The sequence below is a fragment of the Lissotriton helveticus genome, chromosome 1_1 (assembly GCF_964261635.1).
Source record: "Lissotriton helveticus chromosome 1_1, aLisHel1.1, whole genome shotgun sequence".
Classification (NCBI taxonomy): Eukaryota; Metazoa; Chordata; class Amphibia; order Caudata; family Salamandridae; genus Lissotriton; species Lissotriton helveticus.
In genome coordinates this window covers 156659861-156684290 of record NC_136057.1, presented here as the reverse complement: position 1 = coordinate 156684290, position 24430 = coordinate 156659861, and the positions used below count along the sequence as shown (strand labels likewise).

At 49.2% G+C, this 24430-nt stretch overlaps 1 protein-coding gene across 7 annotated transcripts in view; it reads right to left on the bottom strand.

Moving 5' to 3' along the window:
• The window catches only part of SZT2 (SZT2 subunit of KICSTOR complex), an 804663-nt gene that overhangs the window by 241615 nt on the left and 538618 nt on the right, over positions 1-24430 (bottom strand). For all 7 annotated transcript variants that reach the window (XM_078659317.1, XM_078659363.1, XM_078659315.1 and 4 more), the window contains one exon: positions 22727-22824. In XM_078659317.1, coding sequence (XP_078515443.1) covers positions 22727-22824 — 98 coding nt within the window. The remainder of the gene's footprint in view (positions 1-22726; positions 22825-24430) is intronic.

The window sequence follows — 24430 nt, the reverse complement described above, 5'->3', positions numbered from 1 at the left end:
AAATATATACATACATAAAAACATTGACTAACGTACTCAACTGGTGCTTCTAAGATACGCCTACCCCGGTGTACCTGACCTAAGCCTAATACGTGGGAAGGAGTAAGTAAGTGGCAGTTTAAGTTAAGTTGGTTTTTGCCAAGAATCTGAATCAAGAATTCTCTTAAGGTTTTAATCAGCTCCGTACCTTGGTTCTAGAATGAAGGAGGTCTTGTATCTCTCTCTCAGGACTCGATCTCCCAGCAACCCGCAAGGGTGACTGGAAACACCGGAGCTGGAATTTCTCGGCAGGAGAAAAGACAGCGTCTTTCTCAGTGCGTCAATGGGAGGGCGGCTTCCTTCAGCACTCGCATCAGCTGGGCATCGGGCAAGTAGATAGCCGCTCTGCTCAAAAACACCGTGTGTTTGCTTAAGGCAACGTTGGTATATTTATACCTGGAAGGTGCCGGGTTTGACGTAAGGTTGGACATAAGACGTCACTAAGAACTTACAGTTCTTTCTGGACTCCAGGAGTTCTTGTGCAAATCAAAACAAAAGCAGAGGGAATTCCCGGGCTGCTGGAGGCTTGGTTTGTTTAAAGAACGCGTTGTACTTTCTAGGAGTCTATGGGAGTAGCCTTGCCGTATTTGGACTGCATTGGCTATGACTAAATATGGACATGATTCTTATGCCTTTATAAGGATATGTTTTGTTATAACCACATAAAGGCATGAATCGGGGATATTTAATTAGGGTCCTAGATACATTCACAACAGAACATCAGCCAAAACAAAATACCTGAGCACATACCTATCACAGGAACACAACAAGTGAAACAAAGCCTGATACAGCAGAAACAGAAGAGATCCCAACCATAGAACAGTAACACGAGGAGTGATAACCAGATACATCAGAAGTTCTGGGAGAAATACAGAACTTAGGCGAGGAACATAAGGGGAGGTATAGCCCGAGACAGAAAAAACACAAAAATATAGATGCCAAGCCTAGAACAGGAACACCAGTGGCACATGCCAAAATACAAAGGAAACACCAGGAGAAATACAGTTTGAGGCATAAAAATAACAAGTAGAGATACAGAGCATAGAACACGAACACAAGGAGAGAAACATAGATATCAGAGGAACAGAAGATACGCATAAATAGACTGAGACAGCAGATACAAAAAGATAAACACATAGATTGATAGTCTGAGAAAGAAGAGATACAATATTAACACAAGGGGAAACACACAGTCTGAGGCAGCAGAAGCACAAGGAGAGATACAGAGCCCAGAACAGGAACACAAGGGGAGATACACAGTCTGAGGCAGCAGAAGCACAAGGAGAGATACAGAACCCAGAACAGGAAAACAAGGGAAGATGCACAGTCTGAGGCAGCAGAAGCACATGGAGAGATACAAAGCCCAGAACAGGAACACAAGAGTAGATCTGCAGCATGAAACTTCAGAAATATAAGAAGAGATGCATAGACTTGCACAGCAGAAACACCAAGGGCCTTATTCTCATTACTAGTGGTCAGGAAAATGACCTATGGAGGCACCAATACCAGGACAATCAGGACCATTACATTTGACCTCAAGAATCTCCATACAAAAGATGAATTAGTGAGAGAATTGGTCCTTTTTGGGTCGGAATTCCAGAGTACCCCCAGATATTCACAATGAGCAGCATCGAATATTCAGCAGCCAAAATCTCAAATGTGAAAATGAACAGATCCGTGGAAACACAAGCTCTAATAATTTCAATGTGTCCAGTAACTTGTTCCTGGTCCCATGAGAATTAAGGAACTACTCATAATAGAGGCCCAAGAGCGGTAGATAGCATGAGACAGCAGACAGACGACACAAGAACAGAAACAAAACCAAGAAATGCAATGTAATGAGACAGAGGGGAGCAAGTGCACATCAGAGCAGTCGGAAAGTGAGTAAAAGAGATATGAAAACACACAAAGGGAGAGACAAGAACAGGAAGCACAAGGACACAGAGCCTAAAACAGGAAACACAGTGGGTGGAGCAGCATGTAGACTGGAGACAAACCAGCAGCAGAACCAGATGAACAGAACAGAGAGACACGAGTAAAGTGTAAATGACTTGTGACAGCTTTTCTTTACTGGCCTCCCTCAGCCCCCTCCTTCTCCAGCCCACATGCACTGGTGATGGCTCATCGATGGAAGAGTTAAACTATGATTCAGTCAAGGTGCATGTGCGCCCAAGGAACTTCCCCTTATGTGCCTGCCGGTTTCTAATATTTAAGTCCTTGGGTCTCCAACTACCCATTGATAATACCAATGAAGAGCGAGGGGCATGTGTAGCTGAAAGGGATTACAGACGGCCAGTACAAGAATCACTACTTTGCACAACTTGTATGCAGGGTATATCTAGTACACTTCCCTTCAGATTTACTTATCACCGACCAGCATCAAACATTTACACAGGGCTGGCAACCTACTTACATCTGAACTAGCCAAACAAGTAATTAAATAAAGCGAGGCCACACTGAGCATCATCTTTCCGGCTCACATCCAGCAGAGTGGGTATACAATCTATTCTATTTTGACCAACTGGCTGCTTTGCAGAAGATTTCCTGAACAACACAGTGCTGAAACGACACTGCAGCAGCCTTGCCTCTCTCTGCAGGGTAACAAGGCCAGCAACCTCGTGGCTTCCCAGTATTCACAATACAACTTATCCCGTGACGAATTTCCATGTAAGTATGCCTCTTGAGAGAGGTACACAAATAACTTACAAATTGCAGGGTAATGTACGGATTTCATTCTGACAAGAGAAAATTTGAAGAATCTATGGATCAACAAGATTTAAGAAAAAGATAGAAAGCACTATATTTTAGTTAATGTGGGGGTCAGAAGAACAAGCTACTTACCTTTGGTAATGCCTGATCACGTAGAGGCTCTATCTAGCCACAGATTCCTTACCTTCTAATAATCCCCAGGCTGTCTGCGCCAGAAGGGATGTGCGAGATGCCTACAGAGGCGGCACCCCAGCACGCTGACTTTAGCTTCTTTTGTGCGACATTCCACACAGCAGGGCGGAGCCACTAAGAACACTGACCACTGGTATGTGAAACTAGGCCCTAAAAAGGGAACAGCCCTAACTCTAAAAATCTGTTCGTAGAGCGGGGAGGGTGGGTGGGTTGGTAAGGAATCTGCAGCCAACTAGAGTCTCTAGCAGATAACTTAGAGACTCTAACTTGTTCATCGGATAGAGACTATCAGCTGCAGATTCCTTACCTTAAATAGGCGATAATGCCCATCTCGATGGACCCGACTGTCCCGGCAAAAGTTCTTGGGGAAAGTGTGCGACAAAGCCCATGTTGCAGCCCGATAGATGTCTAGGACCAGAACTCCATGTTAATGCAGTGGTCGCAGCCTTTGCTCGGGCGAAATGAGCACACAGGCCATCTGGGGGTTGCTCTTGACCAATGTGTAGCATATCTTAATGCAGATTACAATCCATCAGGAGAGGGTTCGCTGCTGCATGGCCTTCTCTTTCTTGGCTCCTACATACCCCACAATCGTCCACCCGGAACGGTCGTGTGCGGTCAAGATAGAACGACAACACTCTTTTTGGGTCCAGTCAGTGGAATCTCTCCACTTCCTTAGTGGAATGGGGCAGAGCGAAAAGGGTAGTCAAGGTGATGGACTGACCTTCGTGGAACGGTGTGACTACCTTTTGCACGAAGGCCACTTGAGTCTGAAGGACCAGTTTGTCTGGGTAAAAATAAATGTACGGAGGCTGAAATGACAGCGCCTGTAGTTTTCTAACCCTCCAGGCAGATATAATTGCTACCAGAAAGGCCGTCTTGATGGTGAGGAGTCTAAGAGGGCAGTCATAAAGCGGCTCAATGGGAGAGCACATCAGAAAAGAGGTCCCATTGAGGCATAACGAAAGGAGCTTGAGGAACATGCTGAAGATCTTTATAAACTATGTACAATAGGGAACTTGAAAAGGGAAGGCTCTGTTTGCAGCCTCAGAGAAACAGAGACAGTAGACAGATAACCTTTCAACATGCCTAATGTGAAGCCCTGCAGGGCCAGGGTGAGAATAAACATAAGAACTTGGGGTGCAGATAAAGGGTCAATATGTTTGTCTGTAAACCGTGCTACAAACTTGATCCAACGGCTGCCGTATACCATCTTGGTGGAGGAAACCCGATAACATTACAGATTTCAGTCTGAAGGTCAAAAGATGTCCACTGTTGCCACTCAAACTCCACGCATGAAGGCGGTGTGTTGACAGGTTTGGGCGGAGAACTCTCCCCTGCTGCTGTAACAGGAGATCCTCCCGAAGGGGCAACATGATCGGAGGACCGATGGACATTGGCAACTGTTCAGGATACTAGACACGCAGTGCCCAGTCCAGAGCCACAGTGATGACTTAGGCCCGGTCTTTCTTGTTATTTTTGAGAACTATGGGCAGGAGTGGTCTAGGCAGAAAGGTGTATAGGAAGCCGGAGCTCCACTTGAGACTAAAAGAGTCTCAAAGCAAGAGCCACCTTGGAAACTCCAGCGCACAAAACTGCTGACATTGCTCATTCTTGTCCTTGGGGAGCAGATCTAACCAAGGCTCCCCCCACTTTCTGAAAGAGACGTTGCACCACCACCAGTTGGAAACGTGATCCACTAGGCATCTTTGACTGAGATTGTCCACACTGGTATTCAGAGACCAGCCAAGGGCTGAATCACCAATGAAATACCTGACGCTCCGGGCATTTCCAGAGGTTTAGGGCCTCTTGACGGAGGATCCTTGACCCCAACCCGCCTTGTTTGTTGAAGTACCACATGGAAGTGGTGTTATCGATGAACATCTGCACCAGCCTTCCCTTGATGGAGGGTAGAAAGGCTTTTAATGCCAGCCGGATTGCTTAAAACTCCAAGTTGATAGGGAGTACAGATTCCGTCTGAGACCAGAGTCCTCTGATCTCCACCTATCCCAGAAGGCTGCCCCAGCCCAGAAGTGAACCGCCTGTCAATACCGTCAGATCTGGTTGGGGAAGCGAGTGGGGTCTGCCACTGACTCAATCATGATTCATCAGCCACTACTGCAGAGCTTTGGCGTGCCCTCTGAGATCTGGACCATGTCGGAGAAACTACCCTGATGCGGTGCCCGCTGGAACTTCAAGTCCCACTGCAGAGCCCGCGCGTTCCAATGGGCATACGTCACAAGCAGGATGCAGGAAGCCATGAGGCCCAGCAGCCTCAGAGTCAGTCTTGCCAAAATCCAGAAAAGAGGCTGAAACATCGGGATTATAGTGTGAATATCCTGGGCAACCCGTTTGGGAGGATAGGCTCTAAACTGCAGTACCCATTGATAGTGAACCCCAGTAAATTCAAGAGGTTACTTATAGTGTGGGAGGCGACCGCTTCTGGCTAGTCCACCTTTAACAACCAGTCACCAAGATGAAGACTGGAAAACCTGATTTCCGCAGATGAGCTGAAACGACCACCAACACCTTGCTGAACACTCGAGGGGTGATAGTAAGGCCAAAAAGGAGCACAGCAAATTAAACGTGTTCGTGGCCCACAGTGAACCACAGGTAATGTCTGTGGGCCGGCAGGACTGGAATGAGGAAGTATACGCCCTGCAAGTCCAAAGCTACCATCCAGTCTATCGGGTCCAGGGCAGAGGGTACTTGAGCGAGCGTGAGCATTTTGAATTTCTTCTTTTTTAGTAGGAAATTGAGAAGGCACCAGTCTAGGATAGGACGAAGGCGTCTGTCCTTCTTGGACACCAGAAAGTAGCGTGAATATCAACCACAACCTACTTCTAATGCCGGCACCGACTTTATGGGTACCTTGGCCAAGACAGCTTGCACTTCCTGGCAGAGTAATAAGATGTGGTTCTCTGTCAGCCTGTCCTAAGTAGAAGGCATGGGTGGAGGTGTAGTAACAAAGGGGAAGGAATAACCCCTTTGGACAATTTGGAGAACTCTGTGTTCAGATGTTATCAACCTCCAGTGGTGCAGGTGGTGGCGCAGAGGGTGCCCATGATGGCCCCATCTCTGGCTACCTAACCAAGGAACAAACACCAAGAGATAACGGACGGAGCGCTGACACGTTTCAGATAGTCACCCCTAGTCACAGTTCTGCGTTGAATCCATCATCATTCTTTAGCTCACTATATCCCCTCAGTTCAGACCCAGCCATATGCAAATCAGTCTTGAACCTGTTCCTCATGGGAATAGTCCAGCCGTAACTGCCAAGCCAGGTCTTCCCTGGACCGGAAGCAAGCATCCAGTGTTCGGTTTCAGTGGCAAAGTGAGAAAGGGACCCACATCTGGGCATACCCTGCCAACTTAGGGTGAACAAACCTAACACCAAGGATGCTTGTAGGTGTTGTGTCCTCGGCCACACAAAGACTGAGTAGTCTGATGGCCGTGGAGGGTGGGCATTTGGAGATGCGGCTGGGAGCCCCTTCAATGGTTAACAAAGGAGCGAAGTGGTTGGTGAAGGGCCATGAAAAGGCCCAAGGACCTGGCCGTAGCCCTGCTGTCCTTGAAGCAATCTAGTGCTGGGTCCACCTTCTCTCCCAATAGACGGGATTCATCAAACGGCATGTCTAAGAGTGAGGCCTGGACATCCTCAGATAGGCCAGTCGTTCTCAGGCAGAGGTGGCGCCGTAAGACCACTGAAGATGAAACCGCTCAGCTTATTGAGTTAGTCGTATCCAAGCCACAGCATTTGGGAAACTTAGCTGCATCTCTCCCGTCAGCAACAGCTTCAATCAATCAATCATTTGTAAAGCGCACTACATACCCGCGAGGGTCTCAAGGCGCTGGGGGGCGCTACTGATCGAACAGACAGGTCTTGAGTATCCGCCTGAAGGTCAGCAGGTCTTGGGTCTGTCGTAGGCTCAGTGGGAGGGTGTTCCATGTCTAGGCGGCGAGTTGGGAAAAGGATCTCCCACCGGTGGTTGTTCTTGGGATGAGCGGGACGTTGGCAAGTGAGGTCGGGGGAGCGTAGCTGGCGGTTGGTGATGTAGAAGGAGAGCCGTCTGTTGAGGTAGGTTGGGCCGGTCTTGTGGAGTGCCTTGTGTGCGTGGATGAGGACCTTTAAGGATATCCTCTTGTTGACGGGGAGCCAGTGCAGGTTTCTCAGGCAGGGGGTGATGTGGCCGTGGCGTGGTACGTCGAGGATCAGTCGTGCAGAGGCGTTTTGGATGCGTTGTAGTCGTTTGATGAACTTGATCGGGGCTCCCGCGTAGAGGGCGTTTCCGTAGTCGAGTCTGCAGCGGACGAGGGCCTGGGTGACTGTCTTTCTTGTATCTGTTGGGATCCATCTGTAGATCTTGCGGAGCATGCGGAGTGTGTTGAAGCAGGAGGAGGAGACGGCGTGGACTTGCTTGGTCATTGAGAGCGTTGAGTCGAGGATGATTCCCAGGTTGCGTGCGTGGTCAGTGGGTGTCAGGGCTGCCCCCAGTGCCGTCGGCCACCAGGAGTCGTTCTAGGCTGAAGGGTTGGAGCAGAGGATGAGGACCTCCGTCTTCTCCGAGTTCAGCTTCAGACAGCTGGTCTTCATCCAGTCGGCGACGGCCTTCATTCCTTCGTGGAGGTTGGCTTTGGCGGTGATGGGGTCCTTGGTGCGGGAAAGGATCAGCTGAGTGTCGTCGGCGTAGGAGATTATGTTGAGGTCGTAGTGTCGGGCTACGTGTGCGAGCAGGGCCATGTAAATGTTGAACAGCGTCGGGCTGAAGGAGGATCCCTGGGGTACGCCGCATATGATCTTGGAGGCTTTGGAACGGAATGGGAGGAGGCGGACGCTCTGGGTTCTGCCGGAGAGGAAGGAAGTGGGCCAATCCAGAGCCTTGTCTCAGATCCCTGCGGCGTGGAGGCGTGTGCGTAGTGTGTGGTGGCAGACTGTGTCGAAGGCGGCAGAGGTCCAGGAGGATGAGTGCTGCAGTCTCGCCGTTGTCCAGCAGGGTCCTGATGTCATTTGTGGCGGCGATGAGGGCAGTCTCGGTGCTGTGGTTGCTGCGGAACCCTGACAGGGAAGGGTCCAGGTTTTCTTCGAAGTATCGGGTTAGCTGTCTGTTGACGGTTTTCTCTATGACCTTGGCCGGGAAGGGGAGCAGAGAGATGGGCCGGAAGTTCTTGAGGTCTCTTGGGTCTGCCTTAGGTTTTTTGAGTAGGGCATTGATCTCGTCATGTTTCCAGATCTCTGGGAAGGTCGCGGTCTCGAGGGAGAGATTGATGACGTTGCGCAGGTGGGGTGCGATGGAGCTGCTTGCTCTGTTGAAGACGTGGAGCGGGCATGGGTCTGATGGAGAGCCGGAGTGGATTGTGCGCATGGTCTTGGTGGTGTCATCCATGCTCCCGCTGGCCCAGGCTAGCAGGGGGTTGTGGTCGATGGTGTGCGGAGGGTCTGTTGTTTTGCTGTCTGTTTGGGCTGTCTGGTTTTTGGAAGTTGTCATGGACGTCTGCTATCTTGCGGTGATGAGGAAGTTGCACAGGGCTTGCGACAGCGGGATGTCATTGGTGTTGGAGCTATTTATGTACCGGGGACTCCCATCCCGACGACGGGGAATGATTCAGGTATGTGAATCTATGAAAGATACCCTAATACTGGATAAGGAATGCTTTCAGTGCAAGATGAATCGCCCGAAGCTCCAGAAGGTTGATGTGGAGCTCGGACTCCGCCGGAGACCCGAGGCCTCTGATCGCCGCCTCTCCCATGTGACCGCCCCATCCCAGAAGGGAAGAATCTGTCACCACTGTGTGTTCTGGTTGGGGAAGGGAGAGGGATATGCCGTTGACCCAATCCAGGTTCGTGAGCCACCACTGCAATTGTTGTGCTGTGCCCTCGGAGATCGGACAGATTACCCTGATGCTGCGCCTACTGGAATTTCAGGTCCCACTGCGGAGCCCGCATATACCATCTGGCATGATCCACCAGCAGGATGCAAGAGGCCATGAGGCCCAGCAACCTCAGGGTCAGTCTGACCGAAACTCAGGATAGAGGCTGAAGGATCGGAATCATAGCCCGAACATCCCAGACTCGGTGCTTGGGAGGATAAACACGAAACTGCGCCGTGTCCAGAACTGCTCCGATGGAAAGGAGCTTCTGAGAGAGAGTCAGGTGTGACATCGGCACGTTGCTAGTGAACCCCAGCGAATGCAGGAGGTCCGCCGTAGTTTGGAGGTGGGAGACGACTGCCTGGGGCGAGCCTGCCGTCAACAGCCAGTCGTCGAGATAGGGGAAGACTGAAACCCCTGATCTGCGACCACTTTTGTGAACACCCGAGGGGCATTGGTAAGTTCAAGGGGAGCACAGTAAACTAAAAATGCTTGTGGCCTACAGTGAACCACAGGTAACGCTGGTGGGCCGGTAGGACGGGGATGTGGAAATAAGCACCCTGCATGTCCAACGCTACCATCCAGTCTTCCGGGTCGAGGGCAAACAACACTTGAGCAAGCGTCAACATTTTGAACTTCTCCTTCTCATTCTGCCGTTCCTGAGATGCAAGATAGGACACAGGCCCTTGTCCTTCTTGGGGACCAGAAAGTAGTGGGAATAACAACCACAACCTACTTCTGGGACAGGAACGCGCTCGATGGCTCCCTTGGCAAAAATAGCCATAACTTCCTGCCGGAGAAGTGCCAGATGATCCTCCGACATGCGATGGTATTGTGGTGGCATGATTGGAGGGGTAGCCTCAGAGGGGAGGGAATAGCCCCTTCGGACTATCTGCAAAGCCCATCTGTCCGACGTGATGGTGTGCCAGTGGGGGAGGTGAGGGCGAATTTGATGGGCCTGAAATATCGGACTAGAAAGGTTTGGAGCCTGCTGCAGAGGGGTGGGGGTAGTGGACTGGCCTGTCCCCTGGCCCCCGGAACCACGAAGGTTGTTCCCACGTCCACGGGCAGCGCAAAGGTGGGGTAACTTGCTGCAGCTTGTGGCTCTGGGTGGGACGTAGCGGGGCACCCCTTCTGTAGCCACGAAAGGGGCGAAAAGCAGACTGCGCGGGGCGGGTGGAGAGGCCCAAGGACTTGGCCATAGTCCGTGAGTCCTTGAAACACTCTTCAGCATTGTCTGCTTTGTCACCAAAAAGGCGACGGCCATCAAAGTGCAAGTCCATCAAGGTGTTCTGGACATCCCCCGAAAAGCAAGGCAATCTCATCCAGGCATAGCGATGAAGAGCTACTGACGTTGAAATGGTTCTGCCCAGAGAGTCGGCGGTGTCCAGCTCACACGGATGGCAAACTTCGCTGCATCTCTCCCGGCGGCGATACAAAAGGGGATGATGGACGGAGCGTTTGAGCAAATCAAACACTCGCCCCCAGTCAACTGATCTGGGTTTAATCCATCACCATTGTAGCGATTGCTGGGTCCTGGGGGCGGGGTACAGGTCAACTTGGAAAGCCCCGTCGCTGGTGTGTGCCCGGGAGTATGTGCAGGACAGGCCGAACGAACTACAAGAACCAGCATGCCAAGGGACAAGTCAGCAGAGTCACGGGACCTAGCACACTTAAGCACCTCCCTTCCTCCAGAAAGGTGCTTGTCAATCAATCCGGAACCAGAGTGGGAATGGCGGATGGTGTTCCCCGCCGGATTTCAGCTAGAAGCCTGAAGACTGCAGAAGAGCCGAAGCCGTCCTGAAACCTGCTGCCTGCATTTCCGATAAGTACAGAGGCGAACGGAAGCGGGCCGGCTTCCGTTGTAAAAACCTGTGTTTGTGTGGTACCATAGTCAGATAGGGAATTGTTTGGTACCGTGCGCCTGATTGTCTCTGGACCCTGTTTGTACCCTGAAAGACTCTGAGAGGAAAACTCGTCTGCAGCAAAGACGGAGTTTTGCCTCCTTTCAGTACGCTACTCCCCAGAGAGGCATTCTGGGAGACGTAGTTTCTTGTGACGTCCCGAGTGGGAATCATTGAAACAAGAGACAGAGACTCTTTACTTCTTTGTGTTTGAGCACCCTTACACTTCCGTGGAGAAAGGCCGTGTTCGGCTTGTGCTGCAACAGCCGTCACAGTCTATGTACTTTTACCGCTGCAGGCAACGGTCCGGAACTCCACAGCTAAAGAACAGTCTGCCATTCTCCGGACTCATCCATACCTGAGCAGTCAGAGGGTTTTCTGTCCCGCTGGAGTTCCGTTGTTTGTTCTTTCTAAACAGCCTGGGTGGTGTGTGATTCTGGTAAGCTTCAGAAACCGAGGGGGGTTAGCGGTATTCATAGGCACAGAGGAAGTGGTGATAACAAAATTCTTTACTCTTCCTGGAACAGGTGGAGTGCCCTGGTCTATTCTCTGCCGCCACTTGACCAGACCCAGAGGGATCCTCAAGATTCACCACTACCTGTTTTTTATTTTATCCACTTACCCTTTCCCTGCTGGGTATGTGTTCGCACAGTGAGTGATCCTTCGCTGTGGGATCCGTAGCTGGTAGGGACTGGGGTACTTAGCGTCAGACGTCGTTTCTGCCGGACATCCTGAGCAAAGGTTAGTGGCGAATATATGCTTGCGCTGCTGCCAATCCCCGACAGATTGACAAGCCCAAGTTTATAAGCCGGCCCAAACGATGAATATCGAAACCGTGTTGGCTTCCGTGGTGGAAGGCTTGGCTTCCCTGCAGCAAGAAGTAGCTACATCCAGAGCAGAAAACCAGACACTGCATAAAGAAGTAGGTACATTAAGGAGAGAGGTTGCGGGTCTAGCCCGGAAAGGGACAGGGGGGAGTCCTTATCTGAAACCTGCTACCTTACCTCCTCCTGGCACCAAGACACCTCTGGGAGCAGAAGGGGGTGGGTTTTTTGTTCCTCCTCAAGTAGCCCCTACTACAGCACCCCCGACTGATCCAGTTCATACTGTTCACGTTGTACAGACAGTGGGTGTTCCTTTGGCCCCGCCTGAACGCTTTTACGGGGACCCCCGAAAATTCGAGACATTTCTGAATCAGTGTACGTTACATTTCCTATGTAAACCTGGGGTTTTTCAGGACGATCCCGCTAAGACCGCATTTAGATGTCCTATATGGGTGGTAACGCTGCTAGTTGGACCATCCCCTTGTTGGAGAGAAATGACCCAGTGTTGCACAGTTTTCCTGCTTTTTGTGTGGAACTACGAAAGCTTTTTGATCGGAAATCCCATATGCTGACCCTGGATAGGGAACTGCTCACCATACGGCAAGGTTCTCAGGACTTGTTATCATACATTACCTTGTTCAATAGGCTGGTGGTCGAAACTGACTGGCCCCCTGCTAAACGTATATCATTGTTCTATCAAGGCCTCCGAGGGGAACTAAAAGATGTCCTGGCACAAGTGGTACAGCTTCCTGACACGTGCGAAGAATTCATTGATCTAACAGTTCAGTTGGACCATCGGCTCCTGGAGAGGAGAGGGGACAAAACAAAAGGGGAAAATCGTTCATTCTACCCTCGCTTTAAAGGCCCTACGGAAGAACGTGCCAAAACGACTGAAGGCCCTGAACCCATGCAGATAGGCGGAATTCGTGGTCCCTTGACACAGGAGGAGAAAGACAAAAGGCGCCGTCTAAAACAATGTCTGTACTGTGGGAAAGGTGGACACTTTATTAAAGAATGCCGAGCAAGGAATGCAGTACCTGAAAGAGCCCTCGTTCCAAGGGTACAAGCCCTCGTACAGTCCGATAAACCGACGGAAAACTGAAGAACCCAAATCAGGAGGAGGTCTCTGCCTTGGGTTGTTTGCCACTAACGATCTCCCCTTCACTTGCTAACACATTGCATCCTGCTGTGGCGCACATGAATCTTCAGGTCACCCTATGGGTCACACCTCAGAAAGCCTTGAACATAGACGCTTTGGTAGATTCTGGAGCCACCGGAAACTATATCGATCAAGAATTCGCTATGAGGATCGGTATCGCCTGTGAGAAAAAAGAAAAACCTGAATTGGTGAAAGCCGTTGATGGAACCGTTTTGTCATCTGGTCCAGTGGCTTACCACACTCGTCCTATGCTAATGCAAACAGGCCCTAATCATCAGGAACATATTCAGTTTGACATAATCGACGCCCCTCAATTCCGTCTCATATTGGGAATGCCCTGGCTAACTCTACATGATCCAAAAGTCAGTTGGGCTGCACGCACCATCACACTGTCATCCGATTATTGTCAGGAACATTGTATTCACGATTCTTCTGACACCTGCATACCTGAAACATCACCGTCTGCATGTTTGGCTACTGCATGCTCACCAGTCCATTATTGTTGCGCTACCGTACTTCCCGTGGACTATCAGGCATTTCTTCCTGTGTTCGATAAACAACAGGCTACCCACTTGCCCCCACACCGGGTGTATGACTGCCGGATTGACCTTGTACCTGGAGCCGACATTCCATGCAGTCGGGTCTATGCCATGACCGAAAAAGAAACACAGTATCTGAAGGCGTACATAGAGGAGAACCTAGCGTCAGGATTCATCAGACACTCGACTTCCCCTGCTTCATCCCCTATGTTTTTCATTCCGAAGAAGGACTGCGCGGAATTAAGACCCTGTATCGACTATAGAGCTATTAATCGAGTGACCATCAAAAACCGATACCCTCTCCCCTTGATACCAGTGCTAATGGACCAGCTAAAGGGGGCCAGATACTTCACCAAACTCGATCTCCGTGGGGCCTATCATCTGGTGCGCGTCCAAAAAGGGGATGAGTGGAAAACAGCGTTTCGCACAAAGTTCGGTTTGTTTGAATACAGGGTGATGCCCTTTGGGTTATGCAACGCCCCCGCCGCGTTTCAGTTTTTCATGGATGAAGTCTTGCGCGGGTGTCTGGAGACCTATTGCATCGTCTATATCGACGATATTTTGGTGTACTCGTCTACCCTCTCTGAACATGTCATGCATGTGAAATCTGTGCTTGGCAGATTACAACAGAACTCATTGTACGCAAAACTGGAGAAATGTCTGTTCCATGTACAGGAGGTGTCCTTCCTTGGATATGTGATCAACGCACAAGGCTTTCAAATGGATTCGAGCAAAGTGGAAGCAATCATCAATTGGAGTACCCCGAGGACCGTTAAGGCTGTGCAGGGCTTTCTCGGTTTTGCAAACTATTATAGAAGATTCATAAAAGACTTCTCCAAAATTATACACCCAATATCCAGTTTGTTGAGGAAGAATACTCCGTTTGTTTGGAGTGAGGACGCGGCGGCATCCTTTCAGTATCTAAAGAAGCAGTTCACCCAGGCTCCCATCCTGCGTCATCCTGATCCGCAAAGACCATATATTCTGGAGACTGACGCTTCTCAATACGCTGTGGGAGGCGTGCTATCCCAACGACATCCAGTTACCGGCCAAATACACCCAGTTGCCTTCTTCTCCAAGAAGCTCTCGCCCTGCGAGGTTAACTATACCATCACAGACAAGGAACTACTCGCCATCAAACGGGCATGTGAGGAGTGGCGTCACTATCTCCTTGGAGCGGTACATACTGTAGAGATTTATACGGATCACAGGAATCTGTTATTCCTGAAAACAGCCAAGGCCCTTACTCCAAGACAGCTAAAGTGGTCCCTGTTCTTTTCATACTATGATTTTATCATCAAGTACAAACCTGGGCCCCAAAACGGTAAGGCGGATGCACTTTCACGTTTAGATGATGGAGAACCGGAAAGGGCAGATGAAACAGAAACACCTTTGATTCTCAAGGAAGCGGAAACGAACTCAGGATCTGTAGCCCTTCTGTCCGCTAACAACTTCCTAGAGGATGTTAAGATAGCCCTTGCGGAGATGAACTTACAGGAATGGATTCAGGAAGACCCAGAACATCGCCTAGAAAAAGATGACCTCGCCTATCATGGTACCGCCTTGTTTATTCCTACGGAAGCCCTGCGGCAGCAAGCGTTGGCTTGGTCCCATGATTCTGTATTGGGAGGCCATATGGGAATGTACAAAACCATAGCTAGTGTAGAACGTTCCTTCTGGTGGCCTCAGTTACGAGAGGACGTTCGGTCCTACGTTAGGAATTGTGCTGTCTGCGCACAAGGAAAGGCCGTACATACTCGACCTGTGGGACTACTCCGACCTTTGCCCATACCTCCCCAACCATGGCATACTCTCTCCATGGACTTCATAGTTGAGATGCCCCCCTGTGATGGGATGACAGTGATCTTGGTTGTCGTAGATCACCTGACAAAGATGGGCCATTTTATACCACTGGCGGAAGTACCCACGTCTTCAGAACTAGCGAAGGTGTTTCTCCAACATGTTGTAAGGGCCCACGGTCTCCCCAGAGTGTTGATAACCGACAGGGGCACTCAGTTCACGTCTCGGTTCTGGAAGGCGTTGTGCACCACCTTGGACATTGATGCCCGACTTTCCTCCAGTTACCACCCTCAGACGGATGGCAAAACGGAACGTCTGAACCAGACGCTGGAACAGTATCTTCGTTGCTTCTCTCTGCAAAATGATATGGACTGGACTGTGCTCCTATGGATGGCAGAGTTTGCATACAATAATGCTGTGCACACAACACTGGGTTGTTCTCCTTTTTTTTGTCTCCATGGGTATCACCCGAATGTCCTGCCCTTTGAGTGGCCTGTTCGCTCCCCAGTCCCTAGCATCCAAGAACATCATGCACATCTCAGGGCGGTGTTGATAGATGCGAGACGTAGTCTGGCCGATGCTCAGTCCGCGCAGAAACACTTCGCTGACAGGAAAAGGGCGGTTGAGCCGAGCTATAGGGTGGGGGACAAGGTGTGGCTCTCCACTAGGAACCTCCGCATCAAGGGGTATTCCAAACTGAAGCCCAAGTATGTGGGTCCCTACGTAATAACGGAAGTGATTAACCCTGTTGCTGTCAGGCTCCTACTCCCGGAGGGTTGGAAGATCCACCCTGTGTTCCATGTTTCCCTCCTCGTCCCTTGCCCTCTAAGTACGAGGCTCCCGGAGAAGCCTCTTCCTATTGAGGTGGACGGGCAGGAAGAGTATGAGGTGCGCTCCATTCTTGATTCAAGGATGGTGAGGGGCGGAATCCAATATCTGGTGGAGTGGAAAGGGTATGGCCCTGAGGATCGGTCATGGGAACCTGTGGGTAATCTGCACTGTCCCGAGTTGGTTGAGCGTTTCCATGCCCTGCATCCGGGTAGACCGGGTCGACCGCCGAGTCGGCAGTCCTCGAGAGGGGGTTCTGTAGCGATTGCTGGGTCCTGGGGGCGGGGTACAGGTCAACTTGGAAAGCCCCGTCGCTGGTGTGTGCCCGGGAGTATGTGCAGGACAGGCCGAACGAACTACAAGAACCAGCATGCCAAGGGACAAGTCAGCGGAGTCACGGGACCTAGCACACTTAAGCACCTCCCTTCCTCCAGAAAGGTGCTTGTCAATCAATCCGGAACCCGAGTGGGAATGGCGGATGGTGTTCCCCGCCGGATTTCAGCTAGAAGCCTGAAGACTGCAGAAGAGCCGAAGCCGTCCTGAAACCTGCTGCCTGCATTTCCGATAAGTACAGAGGCGAACGGAAGCGGGCCCGCTTCCGTTGTAAAAACCTGTGTTCGTGTGGTACCATAGTCAGATAGGGAATTGTTTGGTACCGTGCGCCTGATTGTCTCTGGACCCTGTTTGTACCCTGAAAGACTCTGAGAGGGAAACTCGTCTGCAGCAAAGACGGAGTTTTGCCTCCTTTCAGTACGCTACTCCCCAGAGAGGCATTCTGGGAGACGTAGTTTCTTGTGACGTCCCGAGTGGGAATCATTGAAACAAGAGACAGAGACTCTTTACTTCTTTGTGTTTGAGCACCCTTACACTTCCGTGGAGAAAGGCCGTGTTCGGCTTGTGCTGTAACAGCCGTCACAGTCTATGTACTTTTACCGCTGCAGGCAACGGTCCGGAACTCCACAGCTAAAGAACAGTCTGCCATTCTCCAGACTCATCCATACCTGAGCAGTCAGAGGGTTTTCTGTCCCGCTGGAGTTCCGTTGTTTGTTCTTTCTAAACAGCCTGGGTGGTGTGTGATTCTGGTAAGCTTCAGAAACCGAGGGGGGTTAGCGGTATTCATAGGCACAGAGGAAGTGGTGATAACAAAATTCTTTACTCTTCCTGGAACAGGTGGAGTGCCCTGGTCTATTCTCTGCCGCCACTTGACCAGACCCAGAGGGATCCTCAAGATTCGCCACTACCTGTTTTTTATTTTATCCACTTACCCTTTCCCTGCTGGGTATGTGTTCGCACAGTGAGTGATCCTTCGCTGTGGGATCCGTAGCTGGTAGGGACTGGGGTACTTAGCGTCAGACGTCGTTTCTGCCGGACATCCTGAGCAAAGGTTAGTGGCGAATATATGCTTGCGCTGCTGCCAATCCCCGACAACCATTCTTTAGCCCACTCAGCCACCCCATTTCAAACATGGCTATATGCAAATCAGTCTGACCCTGTGCCTCATGGGAACAGTACAGCCCGAACTGCCAAGCCATGTCTTCCATGGACCGGAAACAAGCATCCTGGGACCGGTTTCGGATTCATAATCCTCATCAGCCAGGCTATCTTGAATCCAGTGGCCAAGTGAGCAAGGGACTCACGTCTGAGCATACCCTGCCACACTTAGGGCGAACAAAGCGATACAAAAGGGGTTGATGGACGGAGCGTTTGAGCAAATCAAACACTCACCCCCAGTCAACTGATCTGGGTTTAATCCATCACCATTCTTTAGCCCACTCAGCCACCCCATTTCAAACATGGCTATATGCAAATCAGTCTGACCCTGTGCCTCATGGGAACAGTACAGCCTGAACTGCCAAGCCATGTCTTCCATGGACCGGAAACAAGCATCCTGGGACCGGTTTCGGATTCATAATCCTCATCAGCCAGGCTATCTTGAATCCAGTGGCCAAGTGAGCAAGGGACTCACGTCTGAGCATACCCTGCCACACTTAGGGCGAACAAAGCGATACAAAAGGGGATGATGGACGGAGCGTTTGAGCAAATCAAACACTCACCCCCAGTCAACTGATCTGGGTTTAATCCATCACCATTCTTTAGCCCACTCAGCCACCCCATTTCAAACATGGCTACATGCAAATCAGTCTGACCCTGTGCCTCATGGGAACAGTACAGCCCGAACTGCCAAGCCTGGGAGAGCACTGTCCAAGCCTCCTCCGGACACTGAGGCAGCACCTGCGCAATCGTATCCCACACAGAGTGGGAATAACAGCCCATGAGACATGCGGTGTTTAACTACTGCAGTCCTAAGCTGGCGGAAGGGAAAATCTTCTTCCCAAGATGGTCCAGCTTCTTGGATTCCATTTCCGGTGGAGCGGTAGGGAAAGCGCTCTTGGAAGTGTAGGCTTGAACCCACTAAGCTCTCCAGGGTGGGGTGTTGGGAGAGGAAAGTGGGGTCGCCCGGAGCCGGGCGGTGGCGTCGGGCGATCATCCTGTCCACGGGAGCCCCCGTGTTGGGCCTGGACCATGTGTCCAAAAGGACATCAGTGAGAGCCTCATTAAATGGTAGCAGGGGCTCCGAAGAGCTTGCAGCCGGTTTAAACACCTTAGAAGACTTGGACGAGTGGTGGTGGTGGCTCAGCGACCGGACCCTTGACCTCCCTCGCGACCGGGACATCGAATGGCATGGAGCCAACTGCCGGTGCTCAAGCAGCTTTCGGGACCTCTTCGGCGCCATCGACCGGCAGTCGGAGCATGACTTGGGGTCATGGTCGTACTCCAGGCAAAAAAGGCACACTCGATGCGGGTCCGTCACCGACATCAGTCAGTTACAGGAACCGTATGCCTTGAAACCGGGCATCCCTAGTGCACCAGGAGTCGACAGGCTCAAAAAAGAAGTTGACAAAAGTTGGGAAAAAGTCAGTCGAAAAGTGACTGGAGGTACCGCTCTTCCCGGATCTGAACTTGGTGGCACGGAAAAATAAAGAACTGAAATCAGTGCGCGAGGGCGGCGTCTAAATAGCTGCCGCAACGTCATCCCGGCGACACAACGTCAACGATGGGCGCGGAGCCGACCAACACCACCTTCCGACGCACAGAGGTACGGCTGGAGAAAAAACTTTCCAGATCCAGTCTGACGCCTGGGGTAATTCTAAGGTAAGGAATCTATATCTAGCATCATTCTTTCAGATATCAAATTTAACAAACCTACACCTATCACATGGACTGACCACCCTCTTGTAAGTTTTACAATCCACATACTGCACCACAGTCAAGCAATCACCACATGCCTACTCTGTCAATGCTGGGAAAACGTAGCAGAGAAGGCTGGGCTTCAGCCCTCTCCCAGAACTCCCAAGATCACACCAGCAACATGCCAAACATCAAAAACTTTAATGACATTGGCCCCATAAAAAACAGTGCAAACCAGCAAGAACAAGTACCCAAGCCATGTGTTAAGCAGAACTCAAACTATCCAAACAATACTGAAAGCTGCTTGAACGTGGATAGAGAAGAAGCGAGGAAGGCACAGATAAAGATACCTGTAAATCCTCCCTGAGGCCTTACCCCAACAAATCTGGGAAACCAAGTGGTAGACTTCATCAGACAGCATCAATGCCAGCTCTAACAGCAGCAAAGAGATCTTCTAGTTCTATCTAAGGCTTCAAAATGCCAGCCGCCACTGCCAGCAATATCACCCCAATACAAGAAATGTGAAGCAACCTATCGAACTTCAGTAGCAAAATCACAGCCATTTATGAAAACTTCAATAACCGGCCTGACCCTAGCGACATCACCCCAGTCTAAAGATAACAAATGAAGAACACACCTTGACCAAATGGAACACCATGACCACAGAGAAAACCCCATTATCATGAAATTCATGCACTCCAGGTCCTAAACCTTCACCATGCCTTCAACAAAGGATTCACCCCCATCACAACAGCCTTCACGCCCATCCTCAACACCTCCATTGACAAAACAACATTCCAGAAAGTCTGGAGGTATGCAACGGTCAACGCTCTCCTAAAGAAGACCAGACAAAATTTGCTAAGTACCAACCCTCCTACCAAACCCAGCCAAGCTCCTAAAAAAAGCAATCAAAAGACACCTTGGAGATCACCTCACCAACCACCAGCTACTCAACACCACACAATAAGACTTCAGATTCAACCACAGCACGGAGACAGCCTTATTGCAGCAAAATATGACATCCAGAGGATCCTGGACAAAGGAGAAACCAAGACCCTTATTCCACTGGACCTCTCAGCAACCTTCAATATGGTCTCGCACCCAATCCTGATTAGACCACTGCTCAAAACTGGCATTCAAGAGCCCGCCATCCGATGGATCTGCTCCAAACTAACTGAAGGGAGAACATAAACAGTCACGCTTGCCCCTTACTCTGTAGAAGCCAGGGAACCTACGTGCAGAAACCCACGAGCTGAGTACCTCAAGGCTCTTCTCTCTTCTCCACCCTCTTCAACATCTACAAGACTCCACTGGGCGACATCATTCGATGACATCAATATCGTATCCTATGCCGGCGAGAAGCTACTAATACGGTCTCTCACAGACCAACATCCCAGAATTAGGAATAACTTCACCACATGCATGACCGAAGTGGCCACCTGAATGAAGTCCAACCATGTTAAACTGAACACTGTCAAAACCCAAGTGCTGATCTTCAAAAAAGAACATCCCAATGGACTTCACCTGGCAGGTTATACACCTTGGTCCTGCCCACCGGCCACAAGCAAGAAACCTTGGGATCATCATTGACAACAAACTGAACATGTCCACCCAGGTCAACGCAGTCACCCTGAGGATGCGGAAAAACATCTCCAAGTGTGTACTGAACAACACCAAAAAACATAACCCAAGCCATGATTACCAGTAGACTGGACTATGGGAACTGCCTCTACGCAAGAATCAACAAGCAACGCATGTATAGACTACAGACTACCCAGAACACAGAGCCAGACTCATCCTCAACTTCCCATGCTAGGCTCTCAGCATACCACACCTGAGAATGCTACATTGGCTCCCAATACACAAGCGCACACAATTCGAGCTCCTCATACACATATACAAAATACTTCACAAATTAGGCACAGCCTAACAGCCACATACATTTCCACCAACCCTCTAGGCACCTACGCTTGGACAGGTTCTTGTTAGAAGCAGATCCAGAGGGCAAGCCTCCTGACACATCACTACTAAAGCATGGACCAACCTACGTCTCTGCACCAGAGTCTTCTTCCTCCCTTTTTTGAATTCCGTAAGCAGCTAAAGACCTGACTCTTTGAGTTAGTCCCCATTTGGGGGCTAACCTCACACCCCTGCGAAGTACCAGGATACCCTCATGGGTGGTGGTGTGCTTTACAAATATAAATAACATAATATAGCCTAACAAGAGGATAAACTTTGAAGCATGATCTAGTACCCAAAGACCTAGAAGGCGCCTAGGAAAACGCGTTGGTATTCTTTGCTCCTTCCGACAACCATCTGTCTGGTATTCTTGGGCCCAAAGGCAACTATAAATGGAGCCTGGCACCCCTCTCGGGCCAGGAGGTATCTTTGAGCAAGTTCTGGTGATAGGCACACTGCATAGATTCCAGCAATATAGGTGGAAAGCATCTCAAGCAGCCGGAAGAAATCACTCTGAAAGGTAATAAATAGCCTCCTCAACTGGGGTACAGTAACACTCTGTTATGGCTTTCAGTTTCATTGCCCTGCAAGCCCAAAATTATATATAAAAATACTATTCTACAACAATCTCTGCTCCTCCTAACACCCCCCTTCCTTTTTTCTCCAAATGACCTACATGTAAATGTGGATTAATAAGCATTTTGTTGATTAATAGGGTTCTTCCATGTTTAGAGAATTGGAATTTCCACTACTGATACTTTGACCATGAATTTAAGTATGATGTTGCTTAGGTAAATGTCTGCTGTGCATCTCTGACATGCACATTATGGCATGTAATCCAGATCTATGTAGCATGCACCACTATCCCTTCCTCCCCCCCCACAAACAAACACCAGTCCAGCATAAAAGAGTGACTGAAAGTTGATGGGGGCAGAGAAGCCGGAAACCATCCTCAGAAAAAGCAAAAAGCAGGTACTAAGAACCACAGCAAACTCTGAGAAAGACATCCAGTCACCCAGAGCATGAGAGAAGTACTGAGGTGTTAAACATCCTGGGCGCACAAGAAGCAGCAGTTTAGGATGCACATCCTGCTAAACTCCTCATCAAATGTAGTACTTGTTAAAAAATGTAAACAGACTCCACTTTTGACAGTTTGTCTAAATGTAAGAGTTTCAGATACCTAAGGGCTTGAATAAATGGGACACAACTGATAATGGAGTGTGGTAATCTCCCCAAACATGAAAAGGCCATGCATCAGTTAGCAGTCAGTTCAGCCTATGCTTCAATTTTCTATTTATTTCTATACTTTACTCTTTATTAATCAGAAAAGCTATTTTCCTTCCCATTTGCATGTTGAGTAAAATTATAAATGAAGTAAAGGAATGTAACTTATTGTTACTTTGGTCAATTGATGTGTAACTGTAGATTGCACTGATGTGTAATTTGAGTAGTGAATTATCGCAGCTACTTAAATGTTTAATATAAAGGTACATGATACATATAGCATTATACCCATTTATGTACACTTATAATTTAGCTCTTTGTTATGCAAAAAATGTTCAGCACCATGGTATGAAGCAAAGGATACCTAAACGGTTGGAGGAAAGGGTTGTAGGATATACCAGTAGACAACAAAAACAGACAAATAGGAAACATGAGGAGTGATACAAAACAGGAAACCGCATGTACTGCAGTCAGCCTTACAGTAGGACCTACCCAGCTGGCCCATAAAGGCCATCCATTGCTGACAGATGTGACTGAAGAAAGGGTGCAGGGTCCCCAGTTCTCCCTCCTCAATCTGGCATATACGCTTCCTGTAAAAGAAGACATAGGGTTATGAGCAGGCAATCCTTTACTAGTGGTTCGGAACCCCTTCGGATATCCAATCCAAGGGAAAAGACACCAGTTTGTGGTAGAGGTAGAAACGCCTTAAGATAGTAAAAATGGTGTTCAGCAAGCACCATGCATACATACTCCTGCAGTATAATCGGGCACACTTCTACATTTACTGCATGCCCACAGCACTTTCCTTCGAGAGTCTGCCAAAATGGACCCAGCTCATGATGACTGAGGAAAGAAGAGCAGGGAGCAGCCAATAACAGGAGGCCCAAGACTGAATTCAACTAACCTGACCCCTGCCTTTGTGTGAGACTTTCACTTACTACAGTAAAGAACATTAAGACATTAAGGAAAGGAGCACTGGCTTTGGGAGAAAACTATTTCACAAATTTAAATTTTTGCTTGAATTCTAATAGATTAATAAAAAATCGAACACTTGCAAAAGGCGTGCAGAGTAGTACACTCACTTCAGCTGCCTAATTCAGGGAAACGCTTACTTTGACTTTTTTAAGCCAGCGTGTATCCAATAAGGAGAGAAAGTGTAAAGCTTGTAGAATTAAATGACAGAGAAAAACATCCGTTTTACTATAGCAATACTTTGTGAAGCTTCTGACATCCCAAGGTGAATAAGAGAAAGAAAAAACATTTCTAATGTGCCCTGTGGGGGTCAAATTTCCATATCTGTAGTGCATTCAAGTAATAGACCATCTCCTCTAAATTATGAAGTAATTCTATGAAAAAATGTTGTAATACAAACAGTATTATTGATATAAAAGTAAGATCTGACTTTCTATATACAAAGGGTACATCTGGAGCTCTGATCTTTGAGGCTGAGCAAGACATTAAGTAACACAAAATAACGATCATTTAAAAAAAACTCCTGAGGCCAATAAGGTATTTATGGATTATACATAAGGTATCATATATATGTAATATAAGGTATTCAAGTGCATTATATCCTAAGGTACTTGTAATAAGGTGGATAGGATATCAGATGCATTTGTAATGGAGTAACCCATCCGCCAAATTCTAAATTAGGCCCCAAGTCACAGAGGACATATCTCGGAATGCCTCTCTGTAGATGGCAGTGAGGCAGCAGTTTTGCTACTTCCAAAACACTGACCCAGAATCAGGGCATCTGCAGATGAATTAGGATCTGGTGTCCCTACAAGCAAGCAGTGCACTAGAAGCAATGGAGACAGTACTCTTCCATCCACACTAGTCTCCAATGAAGGAGCTCTACAAAAAGGCCCAAAGCACGGCTATAACAGAAACACAGGTTCCACAGCGCTGCAGTATAGCTACTTGCTAAGAGGATAACTTTCAAAAGAAGCTACAGGGCACATCTATCCTCTGCTCTAGTCTGCTCGTCATCCCATAAGGCAATACGTCATGCCTTCATATCTCTGCCAACTGCAACCACATGCCCTGGTCATACTCATCATGAAATCTCCTTACAGGCACTGGCGTACAGTACCTGGCTTCAAAGTAGAATGTGGTACTGAGGTTCTACTGTCCTTTGAGCTCCCACCACGGATCTAGGGTTTCTCCACAGCATAAAGAGATCCCAAGCAGTGATAA